A 12,951-nucleotide genomic window follows, 5' to 3' on the forward strand; every position below is an offset into this window, starting at 1 on the left:
CGCTGGTGGCAGCTGACTTCATCCTTAAGACACCAGGAGTGTGATCAGCAGCCCGAGGGGCTGTCCTTCCCTGGTGATCAGGGCTTGGTTACAGTGTAGTTGTTTCCATTAGCAAGATGCTAACTTTCAGGCTCTTCCAGCCACGGGCTGGGAAAGGAACAAGATGCCCTAGTTTGGCTGAACGCAGGCACTACAGGAAACAGAGCTGGGGCCTTGAGGAAAAGGAGAGGAAAGGGGGAAGACAGCGAGGGCACTGGGTGTGGATTTTGGCGGATGCTACAGGGATGGCTGCAGCTGACATTTGATGTGGAGAAGTCGAGGGGTCATGGTTTCTAGAGCCTCCAGCTCTCTTGGGCTTAAAAATCAAATCATGGTAGTGAAGAGAAGCACATCTCATAACGTGGGAGGTGGGCCTACAGTCCTCCCCTTTTCACCTTTGGATTTCCAGATGTAATTTCCTCTGGCACTTTTCATTTTTCCTTTCAAAGGCAGAATAATAAAAGAAGATGGAGAGAGGCTTCTCATGATGTCAACTCATTAAAGGGGTCATTCCTATTTCCCGCGGGACCAAAATAGAGAACTCCCACCCCCACCCCCACGCCAAATTTCACCTTTTTCCAGGAATTATCAGTCAGGGGAATGGCTGGCTGGTCCTATAACTTCTCCTTCTGACTCTTATTAAGCCACCCACATTAAGGTTGAGCCTGGCTGAAGATGGAAACGAGGTCTTCTGTTTGCAATTCAGAAAAAAAAAAAAAAAAGGTCCATGGCACATAGGACCAGAAATAAGAAAACAGAGCCAGGTAGGATCTGTGTTTCCCACGGGACCTGTAATCTCAAATGGCAGATGCCTTGATTTCTACTTCTTTTGTCCTTTCCTCACTGTGTGACTCCGAAGCACTAAATCTACAACCATCTCCCCCTTTCACCCACAAAGGAAGTTGCTGTCTGTCTGACCCGAGAGAGGGGGCAGTGACTTAAGACCCTCACGGACACAGCCACTGTACAGCCCAGGGCCAGGTGTGGGCAATGCCTTGGGAACCAGAGTCCAGAGCAAACAGTGGCTGGGCTCGTGGGGCCGTGGGCATCTAAGGGTCGGAGGGCAGTAAGCACAGGATTGATTGGGGCTGGAAAAGAGGCCACTGATCTCAGAAGGTAATAGGACACTGGGCTGGTAAGAGTGTCAGGAAATGAGAATCTTTGGCCCATTAAAAAGAACTTGGGCTGTTGGGATGCAGTGAGACTCATCTGTTTCCTCTTATGGGGAGCTGTTGGCGGAGCTCTCGTGCCGAGGCTTCTGCCGTGGGCTGGTGAGAGAACCTGGCCATCCAAGGCAGTGACCAGAGCACAAATACCTGGAAGGGAAGGGCAACTCATAGGAGGGCAGGAAAAGAAGGCCCGTTGCCATAGCAATCTGACTCCAGGACTTGCCTTTAAATCTTTTAAAAAAATATTTCACACTTTCCCTCCTTGGTGGGAAAAGAGGGGAAGGTTCCAGATGACTGGCTGGGAGGGAGAATGGAGGCCGAGGGCCAGGCCTGGGACAGCAGAAACCACGAGCAGCTGTGGCCTGCTTCCTCAAACACCCTTAACATGTTGCAAAGCACATTACTCTTACCCCCCACCCCTTGTTTCATATTATAAGATACAAACAGATGACAGAGAAGGTCAGCTGGCCCGCGGCCGCCCACTGCTCAGAACTGCAAGGACCGCCGTTTCCTCCCCGCCGTGAGACGGTGGCTGTAAGGGCGCATCTTCATTTCCACAAAAGGGATGGAGAGCTCGTGGCCTTTCCAATGGTACCAGTTGATCCCCTGGGAAGGAGACAGATGAGCACGTCAGTCACCGCCTCCCTCCAGAGGGAGCACCCAGCTTGAAAAGGAGGAGAACAGCAGGAGCAGGGAATCCAAGATGTGGATTTAGCCATTTTTCATTAATGTGAAGCTTTGCGGCCCGGCTCCCTCATAAAGTCAAAAGAGCGGGGTCTCTTTCCAGCTTTTCTTTCTAAACATGCCTGTGGCCTGGGTGTTCATAAGGGCTGCCCTTCAGGTCATTTCTTACTGCCAGCTCTAATGTTTTGGCTTTCAGGATTTACATGCACCAGTTATCAGTGTTGAATTTCAAAATCCCAATAGCATACAAGCATTTTGAAGAGAATAATTGTGTCTGACTGCTCACTCCTGATGGGACAGTCAGGCAGTTTCCACCTATGGTGACCCAGCATCTTGGTTTGCTCGGGGCTAAGGGATTTCCCTCACCGCTGGCCTTTCGTTGCTAAAACTGGGAAAGTCCCAGTTGGTCCTGTTGGTCAACCCATCACTCTTCCCAGTCTGTGGACTTGTAGTCTCTAATGGGGAGGGATAGTCCAGTTTACACTGGCGTTCTGATCTCTCTTTTCCTGGGACCCTTCTTAAGATGAAGCTGAGCCTGTAAGCTGTCCCTAAAATTGACAATCCTCCATGGGATTGTTGGGATCATTTAGATGAGGAAACGAAATGGAATGTGACTGGTTGTCCAGGGCTTCTCTGGGTGAGTTCTGGCTCCTGAGTCCAGATGCTTTTCTTTCCCTCCACTGGAGTCTACTTTGTCCTGCCCTTATTCCAGGGCCTATGTTATCTCCCTCTTCACGATAGTCCTTTCTCAAGACTATTTTTTTTTTTGTTATAAAGGGAAATGTAAGACCCAGTTGTGCATTTAGAACATAAAGCTTAGGGACAGTGGGTTCCACAGCTCTGGGGCAGAGCCTCACCTACCTGACTGTGCCTGGACTCTCCATATTTCCCATTGAGGTTGGTCCGGTGGCAGTTCTTGTACCACCAGGCCCCCTTGTATGACATGGCGCAGTTGGTAACTGCAACATCATTGTCTCTGTCCTCTGTGGAGAAAGGGCGTCCCTGATGATAACTGAGGGAGTCCCCTGTAACAAAGATGTTTTTGTAAGGCTGTCTGATTTGTCACTCTTTTGTCAGCATTTTCTGGACATTTGACCCACTCCCAACAAACCTAGCTTCCACTTAAGGGACTTTCCATTCACCTCCTCCCCCATTTCTACCCATTTCCTCAGCCTGGCTGTACTGAACTCATACTCCCCTTTACCCCCTGGGTCAGCAACTCTCCATGCTGCTCTCTGCTACTCATTTCCTCATCCCTCTGACCCTCTGCTAAGAGCTGTGTCCTCTCAGTTCACCTCACCACCCCTGTCTGTTTCCTCCAGGCCTGCGCTGTATTCCTGTATCTTCACAGGAGATAGGCATGAGCCATGGTGATGCGACCAGTCTGGGTTACCACCATGCATCCATGGTGTGGCCTTCTCCGTGGTTTATTAGGCCTGGTCAACCCATACCCCAAACCCCACATGTGCCACAAAACATGATGCCACATGTAAACAGGGATCTCAGCAAGCTAGAGTTCCTGTCCAGAGGAGAAAGCATGATGAGAAAATCTTCACCACGGCAGAGAAGTGGTTGGGAAAACCAGGGCTGTATCTTGGGGAAGAGCAGGTTCAATGGGAGACAAGGGCTGTGATCACTATCTCCAAATATCTCATGGGCTACTAAGTAAAAATAAATAAATAAAGTAAATGGTGGGGGAGGGGGGGTGGATATGAGGATCAGTAGGTGGAGACTGAGAGGAGGCATATTTTGGCTAAATATAGGAGGAAAAGTTACCCAGCTATTGGAGCTGCTCACATATGGGACAGACTGCTTGGAGATGGGGTAAGATCTCTAGTCTTAGAGGTAAACAAAGGCTGGGTATTGTCTTGTTGGGATGTTGTGCAGGTGACTCATATGAACTGAGTAATTGAGGCAAGGGATCAAACTGTAATTAATCTATAACTATTGGCTGAACTTTTGGTGGGATTTATAGTTGGATATGTCGTGAAGGGGCTCATGTTATTGAATGGACATTATTGTAGATGTTTCTGAGTTCCCTTTAAGCTGCAAGAGACCATAGTTCTGGGTCATCTGTGGCATCTGAGTCCACACTCAATGGTAGCCACTCAGTGCCTCGACTGCTTCCCACCACAGCTTAGCTCTTAGGGGATGATCTTTATTCTATGGGGAAGTTTGATCCTCTCAGGTCAGTTGGGTCACCAACTCAACATATCCTGTCTCTATCCCATCATTTTCATCTTCTCCTGCCAGTCTACAGGGGATCAGACTTTGTGTCCATTGAGAGATAATCCCACTGCCTGTAATTCATTCTTTCCCATTTCTTCTAGGTCCAGAGGAAGGCAAAAAATATTTCTTATTTTTTCTTTTTTTTGCATATATATTTATATATTTGCACATATATATATATATATATACATATATATTTAGCATTTTCAATTCCTTCAATACTAAATCATATTCATATCTTTTATCTTTAAAAATCCTTAGGGGGCACCTGGGTGGCTCATTCAGTTAAGCGTCCGACTCTTTATTTTTGGCTCAGGTCATGATCTCACAGTTCATGAGTTGGAGCTCTGAATAACAGCATGCAGCCTGCTTGGGATTCTCTCTCTCTCTCTCTCTCTCTCTCTCTCTCTCTGCCCCTCTCCCACTCATGCACATGCATGCTTCTCTCTTTTTCTCCCTCTCTCTCTCAAAATAAAACATTAAAAAAATTAAAATTCTTGGATTAGTCCTATTGTCTAGTGACCCTTTCTTTACCATCAGTTCACCTCTGTTGCCTCTGTCCACCTCATCTTCTCATCTCCCTCTTGCTCCTCTGTAATCTAGAATCTGCCCTCACTGCTGTCCGGGAACAATTCTCTCCACCTTCCACTCTGGTGTCACCTGCCGCTGTCTGGGATAGATCCCAGCATTGGTCTTTGTCTCCTCCCCAGATCTGGCCCCCTTCCCACTTCTGCCTTATACCCACCTCATGTATTCAATTCATTGTGTGAGTCTTGGTTTTTCTCTCTCAAACCACTGTTCAGATTTATACCTTTCTCTTAATTCCTGACATTAGTCAAGTCTCCTATTATCTCCTACCAAGATTAATGCACCAGCTCATGCCAGCTGGTGTCTGTTCTTCACTCAGATTTACTTCATCCAGTTTACGGCTGTCACATTGATCTTCCTAAAAGCCCCCAAATCCCAAAGTCTCAGGACCTACCAGGACTCTCCCCTGCTCACCATAGTAAGAGGGCCCCCTTTTCTAAGGCCCTTCAGGGTCCAGCTTCACCCTACTCTCTACCAATCTTCTTTCTGTTCTTCTGAAGTCACACCTGCCCTGGGCAACAAGGACCTTCACGCCTGCCCTTCCTCCATGGTAACAGCTCCTTCCGTGACTTCTCTTCCAGGGTTTGCCTTCTCTGGACTGTTTCCCTCACCACTGGGGTCCCAGACAGATGTTGCTCCTTCTTAGGCCAATGAGCACCTAGTAAGCTGGAAGTGAGTACCATTTCTTTTGTGATTCTTTTTAAGGTTTTTAATTAAAAATGCTTCTAAGTTATTTATTTCAGCAATGTCTATACCCAACATGGGGCTCGAACTCACAACACTGAGATCAAGAGCTGGTGTCCCTTGTGGATCTTTTAAAAGAAATAGAGGGGCGCCTGGGTAGCTCAGTCAGTTAAGCGCCTGACTTCGGCTCAGGTCATGATCTCGCAGTTTGTGAAGTTGAGCCCTGCGTCAGGCTCTGTGCTGACAGCTTGCCCACAGCCTGGAGCCTGCTTCAGATTTTGTGTCTCCCCCTCTCTCTGCCCCTCCCATGCTCATGCTCTGTCTCTCTCTGTCTCTCAATAATAAATAAACATTAAAAAATTGTTTTAAAGAAATAGATGTTTAGTTCATGCGGAGGCCATGTCTTATGTTTCTCTTGGGTCCCCATAACTTGTACAATGAACATCTAGGGGTTGCTCAAGAACCTCTTATTGATAACTTGATTTGGAGTTATCAGTTCTAATCTAGAGTCCTGATTAGAGACTTGGGCTTTTATAGCCTTGAGAAATGGGGACAAGAGAAGGGGCTAAACTTGGTTTGGAAGACATGGGATGGGGTATTGCCAATAGGGCCAATAAAGTGAGCAGTAAGTCAAGATAAAGGCCAGGGGAATTGGGCAATGGTAAAAGCCAGAAAGAGAAGATGATCTCTTCCCCTCTGGAGACCTCTGGTCTAGACAAAGCAATTCTACCATTGGGTAGAGTTGCGCAGAGAAGGGGGCAGACTACGTAAGTGAGGGTTTTCATCTTTTGAGGAAAATGAACTGAATATTTGAAGGGAGGGCTCACACTGTAATTAATTTTTGGTGATTGGCCAATTTGCCAGCAGGATTTTCCCATGAGACGTGAGAGTACAATGTGGAGCAACAGTCCCGCCCCCCATGGGACCCACTAGCAAGACAGAGCTGCAGTAAAGTCAGCGGTGGCTGGGCCAATGGAGGCAGAGAGAGGCAGAGGCCTGGAGCAAGTGAAGAGGGGGAGGAAGGTGGGACATGGGAGCAACCGGGAGGGGTTGCTTTCCTTCCTATGGGGAGGGTAAGAGCTGCTTTTCTGCAGGTGCAATTCTAATCTTAGGGAGTGGATGGTACCAGATTTTTTTTGAAATGGTTTAGTCTGATGTCTTGTTTAGCACACTCCATTTCAATGGCGATTTTATGCCCAAAGTGTGGCAAACTGGAATTTTTGTTAGGGGCACTTCAGGCAGATCCGACTGACTGCCATTGGGAATAATCACCACTGTGAACAATAGCAAAGCGTGTCTTCCTGTGGAGTAACAATACCTGGCTGAGAAGAGAAATAATTGGACAGAGGCAGTAATTGGAAGGGCAACACCTTGCTGATTTTCTTAATTCCAAGAGGCATAAAAATGCTGCTAAAATTATACACTAGCATTTAGCCCTAAGATTGGAGTTAATGAAAGGACCAATAACTCCGTGTACTGAACAGTAGAATATTTGGCAAAACAGGTCTTATGAAATGTGCTATAATAGAGCCCAGGAAACAGATTGGCAAAGCCTAAGAAGGAGACTGGATATTATGTTCTGATAAAACTATTAATGCAACAGAGCTCATAGAGATGGTTGTTCTACTTAGTAGAGATGTCATAAAAATCTATATAGGAAACGTGACCGTGTACTTGGTTCTTGTGGAGGAATGAAAAGAAATGTGGCCAGCGAGGTTCATTCCAGTGCTCTTGTTTGCACCTGATGAAGGCAGGACTGCTGATAGGAGGGGGTCATCTCAGAACGTATGGAGGGATCTGCTTTATCTCCATTAGTTGCAAGACGGTTTTCCTAGATGTCATCGCAGGGGGAATTTCTAGCCAGACAATAGCTGATTATGCTCTCATTGGATACGAGCCCATATTGATTAATCTGGACAAGAAAAATAATCCTTTGCCCTCACATGGCACTTTTTTCTTTTAAACTTTGAAAGTATTTTCACTGCATTGATAGCATTTTTTTTTTTTTTCCTGACTGCTCTGTGCAGTAGGGCAGGCATCATTATTATGATTTTCCAGATGAGGAAACTGAAGTCCTTAGAAATTGATTGCAGGTCACCTGAGTGGCTCTGGACAGCTGGGACCAGCACCCGGGACTCCTGGCCCTCCGCCCTCACTGTGGCTAGCAGGGAATTCGCACACGCCCTGGGGTCTGTCTGCTTGGGGGCCGGGGTACCTGCGGTGCCATTGTAGACTCCCAGGCGCAGTTTGTACAGGTTTCTGCCGTCCTCCACAGAGAACTTGTCATAGTAGGCGAAGGCGGCCTCCTGGCCGTCACGCATGTCCACTCGCAGCTCGTAGCGGCCCTGGGATGTGATCCTGTGTATGTTATCCAGCCCTGGGGAGAAGAGCAGAGAATGCAGGGGCTTTGGAAAGGGGAGGGAGAATGGGACTATGGCCTCAGACGGATGTTATAGAGGAGGAGGGGGAGCCCTCAGGCCTTGTCAGGTCATTTACCAAACAGATCTTGCTAGACTCAGAAATTTTTCCTGCAAAAAGACAAGCCCTGGTCTGCTGATGGGTTTCTACCACGGGTCAGCTCGGGGGTCCTCACACCCTGTCTTGACCCAGTTATGGACAAACCTTGAGCCTCGGGACTCCTGGCCCCATCCTCTTCCACCTTCTACTTCAAACCGTGTTGTTGGGTGAAAAATGATAAAAGGCATTAATTACATGGGCTTAAATCCTTGGTGTGAGTGTTAGGGAGTCATAGAAGGTGAAGAGAGGTAAAGATACTGATCAGAGGAGTTCAGGACCGGCACTAGGGGCCCAGGAGAGCCAGACATCTTACCATCGCCCAGTGGCCTGCAAAAGAGGTTCTGTTACCTTGCCCTTCCCTGTCTCAGCCTCCAGTCCTCCTGGGCTCCCCTGGTCAGCTCAGGAGATATAGCCATCTGCCCCCTGACCACAGTCCCTTTCTGTCTAATCTACCTGCTACAGCTTGCATTGCCCCCTCTGCACTGGTTTCTGGGTGGCTATGTTCCCCCATATGCTTCTCTTTGGGCTCTAAGCTTCCCAGGCCTTGGTCTGATGGATTCTCATAAGGTGCAAACCTCTGTGAGCCCACATGCTCCACAGCAATGTTTTCTCATATATATTCCCTTGTCTGCTTGCCCTGGCTGGCTGTGCTCTGGGACTTTCTGGTTTTGACCCACCTGTCCAGGCTTTGAACCACTCAGCTTGCACTGCTGGTGATGTCTGAGTCCTCCTGATTTCTATCTGCCTACTGAACCAAGGTCCTCTTGCTTGGCTGTCATATCTGATCTCTATCTATCACACACCATCATGAGAATGAAAGAATTGAAGGGATGGAAGGGAATTTAGACATTGCTTAGGTTTATCTCTTTGTGGAAAAGGAGGTTGAAATCCACACAGGCGAAATGATTGGCTGAGGGCCACCTGGATCTTTCTGCTTCCCTCTCCTCTTTGAGATTTAAAGCTTTACGTTGATTATAAGTTGAGGGCTGTTTGCTGGGGTGCTGACCCACAACCTACCCTAGCCTCGTGCTTGTGTGGTGTAGTGGATCCTGGGTGTGCCTGCCCGGATGCCCTCAGTAGATGGTGGACCTATCGCCCAGCTGCTAGATGTCTTGGCTGGTAACAACTCACAGCTACCTTCTTCTTCTTGGATAATAACACTTGACCAAACAGGAGTCGCTTCCTCCTGGCAGCTACATTCTCCCTCCCCCCTGCCTTGAAGCAGACTTTCATTAATGCCTAATGTGGAGGTACAAAATGTCAGCCCCCTTGTCCTAGTGGGGACTGACTCTGAGAAGCAATTCATGTTCCAGCACTCATGCTCACCCGAGGACGAGACTGAAGATTGTCTCCCACCACAACCACGGTTTTGCGTATTTCCCCTGCTCTATCTTGCTTCCTCCGTTCCCCTGCCCCTAAGAGCACTCACCCAATAAATCACTTAAACAAGACTCCTTGTCTCTGGCTCTGCTTCTAGGGAACCCAACTTAAGATATAAACCATGGGTCACAGTTACCCTCAACCTGAGTATTGCTGCCAAACTATATCTCACCAGGCCATGCCTCTGTTCAAGAGCCCTCACTGGCTCCCTCTTACCTATGGCATTAGGTCAAGACTTTTCTTCCCAGCTTTAGGTACCATAATGTGCCTTCATTCAACCCACCTAACCTCATTTTCTTCTTTCCCTGACCTGCACCTTTCCTCTCGGTTGATAGTTTCTTTACTCTTGCGTTTGCGTCTGTCAGAAGGATCCCTGCCTTACCTCTTTTTTTGTCCCCTTCCTTCCTGCTTCTTTTGACTCATCCGTCGGCACCTCCTCCACACAGCTGACCCCTCCCCTGTCTATCTGTGGCCTTCTCCTTGGTACTTGGTGGGTTTATAGTGTTTCTCAGTGCGGGATGGCCTTTCTCACCATATGAGAAATACTTTGGGAATAAGGGCTACTAAATAACCTTAAACATATAGGGAGAAAGGTATTTCCAAATTCTATTTCTTCCTTAATAGGTGAAGGTGGAACCTTAACTCTAATCCTAACCTTGACTCCCAGTCTCTGTTTGGTTCTAGTGCTTGGTAGTGAGCCCCCAACACTTTTTAATCTTTGTTTGTACCACTCCCAGCAGCATCAGCCTTGAGGGCCCCGTATTTAACTGTCATTTAATAATATTAATATTGTTTCCTTTTCGTTGTGTTAATTTTTAAGTCTCCTTTTTATTTTGGCACATGATAACTAGCTTGCCATTTTGGGCAATGCTATTAAGTTTCTTCCCCCAAACAGTAGATTTAACTAAATAAAGCAAGCGATACAGAGGGAATTTAAGTGTGTGGTAGTTTAGCTACTTCACAGATTATGCAAGAATTGTGGAAGCGGTGTTAAGTGCCTGAGGTCTGGGGAACACGAGCCCTGTCTGCCGAGCCCACGGATTTGTGTGCATTGCACTGGCCTCCCAAGCTGTATGGAAACTTCTAGAAGGTAAAAATACTTCCTATTCACTTGACTTGTCTCTCAACGTTCTTACCTTGTAGTTTTATTACCTACATCAGCAAACATAGATCTGGGCATCTAATAGGTACTCAATAAATTCTTGTCATTAATTGACTGATTGATACCTATACATTAAGTACCTACTCTCTCAGGCACCATAACAGGCAATGGGATTAAAAGAGGACTATGATGTGGTCCTAGTCCTGAAAGAACTTTACGCAGTATAGTCAAGAGAGACAGAGAGGAAAATGGCCACTGTGCTTTGGGCCCACAGAAGAGGGAGTGGTCAATTGTCCCACAGGCCAAGGGTGAGAACAGTGGGCAGGATAGGTTCTGTGGAGGAAGAGGAGTTTAGTTAGGTCTTTGAATATACACAGATGGACACCAAGGTGTCCAGAGGAGGGACATGGTCGCTGTGAGAGCGTTCCGTGCAGACGAAGCATTAGGGATCGTGGATGTCTGGAGTTTGGTGTGTGTATGGATGGGGGTGGGGGTGGGGAGAGGGGTGGGGTGCCTAGTGGTGGGGAGCAGTCTCTGGAGGTAGATTAGAGAGGGCCTTGACCTTAGCTAAGGTGTTTGGCTTTCACCTGGTGGTGATGAGTCATTGAAAGGGTTTACAGATGAGGTTAACCTCACCCTAACCTTTGGGTGAGGAAGCCGGCCATGTGATGATGGAAGGGCAGGGAGGTCGGGTGGGGGGCTGTCATGCGAGCAGCCAGGAGAAAGACAGTGAGGCCCCGTGAGACGGTGATGGGGACACAGAAAGGAGACCACAGCTGTGGAACCCGGTTGTTTGCCTGTCCCCCTGCCTTCTCATACACATCACTGTGAAAATCTAACCAAGCGGGAGATGAAGGCAACAGATGCGCCACTTTCTGGGATTGGCACCGCGGCCAGCTGCGTAGATGGGGTGTGGATTCACCTTCACACACCGGTTCGGTTCTCAACCTATGCCTCCTGCTTGTGTCAGACCCCTGGGAGATTGCAGGTCACTTCCAATGCCACTCTCACGTTTTCCCTTCCCTCGCCAAGTCAGGTGATCACATTCCTCCAGGGAGCTGGGGCAGGGCAACCGCCTCGGTTCTGTCCTGACCGGCAGGCTGGCCCGCCAGCGCCTGGCTTCTGAGAGGTGACCGGCCGGCTCGCTGTGTGTCCCCCGCCCCCTCCCCCACCAGGTGGCTTACTTCCTCTGTAGTTGCCTCATGTCAAGACCCATCAGCATAAGAGACTATTAATGAGGATGGGAAGAGACAGAGCGAAGAGGAAAACACCACAATAAGATAAAAACAGATCAATAGTGGAGCCAAACAGAGCCAAGAGGTACTGAAAGCAATTCACGAGCTGTCAGCTTCTCAACAGCCACGGCGTTTCCGATAATCCCAGACGGACACGCAAAGGAGAGAGATGGACGAGAAGCCAGAGCAGGGCTCCGAGGGAAAGCACAAAGGAGGATTACCCAGCCAAAACTCATCCTCCAGGTTCCCGAAACCAACACGGTACTCAGCCCATTTCCGGAAAAAATCGGTTTGGCCATTCTGCCGTCTCTGGAATACCTGTGAGGGAGAAAGGGGGGAAAAAGTGAAACTAAGAGAAGAAACTCTCAAGAGTAAAACTGCTATAACCGAGTTTTGTATCTGCTGCGACAAAGACGCTCAGATGAAGAGCACTGCAGTACAGAGCCCGGTGTTGGCACAGCACTCTTGCTGAACGTACTGGGAGCTCTTCTCCTGAAGTGCAGAGGCCCCTGATGAATAGGCCAGGGTGTGATGTTGACACTAAGTTGCACCCCTGCGATACACAAGGGACTCAGGATACATATCAAGCCCACAGATAGGCAAGGGAAACAGGCTTGGCTCTCCAATTAATCTTTTTGCGGCAGAGTGTAGAGGAAAGCATTTCACACCCAAAGAACGGGACCAACTTCAAATCAGCTAGTAACTGTCATCATCCCATTGCAGGCAAAGCAACAACATATCGTTCGCTTTCTGAGCTGTTTAAGTGCTAATTTCATTTAACCTCCAATGCATCAGCTTCGGCTTCAATTTCCAATTATGCTTTAAGAAGGAGGCACAAATATGTCAGAAACATAAAAGAAAATGTCTCCCAAGAGTAGCTTATGAGCACAGCCACCATTTAACTCCATTAAAAAACTATCCATTCTGCACCAAGAAAAATCCAGTGCTGTGTGCTAGCAGCAGAAGGTGGGGAGAGGGCGGGGGGTGGTGTGGGGAGGGGGCCCTGCAAGCACGCAGGGACTGAGCTAATGCTGGGCTGCTTTAGGGCCAGGTTGTGGGAACTCTCCCATCCGTCTTATGGTGAGCTGCACTGATAGGTGGGGACATCTGTGAGGCTGTCCTTTGTCTTCTCTTGGTATTACCCTAGTAGACGCGGAAGGAGGGTGTCTGGCTTTTCCTGAACACTGGTGCTTCTTGAAGGCTGCGACAGCTCTGGGGAAGAACCAAGGAAGCCAGGGAAGGGTGGGGCAGGGGAGGCCTTTGTAACTAGAGCCGGCTATCCAGGCTCCGCCCCTCATCTGCCCCTCCATTTACTCTTCCCATA

At 48.3% G+C, this 12,951-nt stretch overlaps 1 protein-coding gene across 1 annotated transcript in view; it reads right to left on the reverse strand.

Moving 5' to 3' along the window:
* Positions 1 to 809: 809 nt before the first annotated feature.
* The window catches only part of TNR (tenascin R), a 407,762-nt gene continuing 395,620 nt past the window's right edge, over positions 810 to 12,951 (reverse strand). The window contains exons 20-23 of the mRNA XM_058701985.1: positions 11,849 to 11,945; positions 7,609 to 7,770; positions 2,754 to 2,917; positions 810 to 1,814 (exon numbers count right to left, since the gene is read on the reverse strand). Of these exons, the coding sequence (XP_058557968.1) occupies positions 1,695 to 1,814; positions 2,754 to 2,917; positions 7,609 to 7,770; positions 11,849 to 11,945 (543 nt within the window). The 3' untranslated portion in view covers positions 810 to 1,694. The remainder of the gene's footprint in view (positions 1,815 to 2,753; positions 2,918 to 7,608; positions 7,771 to 11,848; positions 11,946 to 12,951) is intronic.

Source organism: Neofelis nebulosa, chromosome 15 (assembly GCF_028018385.1).
Source record: "Neofelis nebulosa isolate mNeoNeb1 chromosome 15, mNeoNeb1.pri, whole genome shotgun sequence".
NCBI classification, from domain to species: Eukaryota; Metazoa; Chordata; class Mammalia; order Carnivora; family Felidae; genus Neofelis; species Neofelis nebulosa.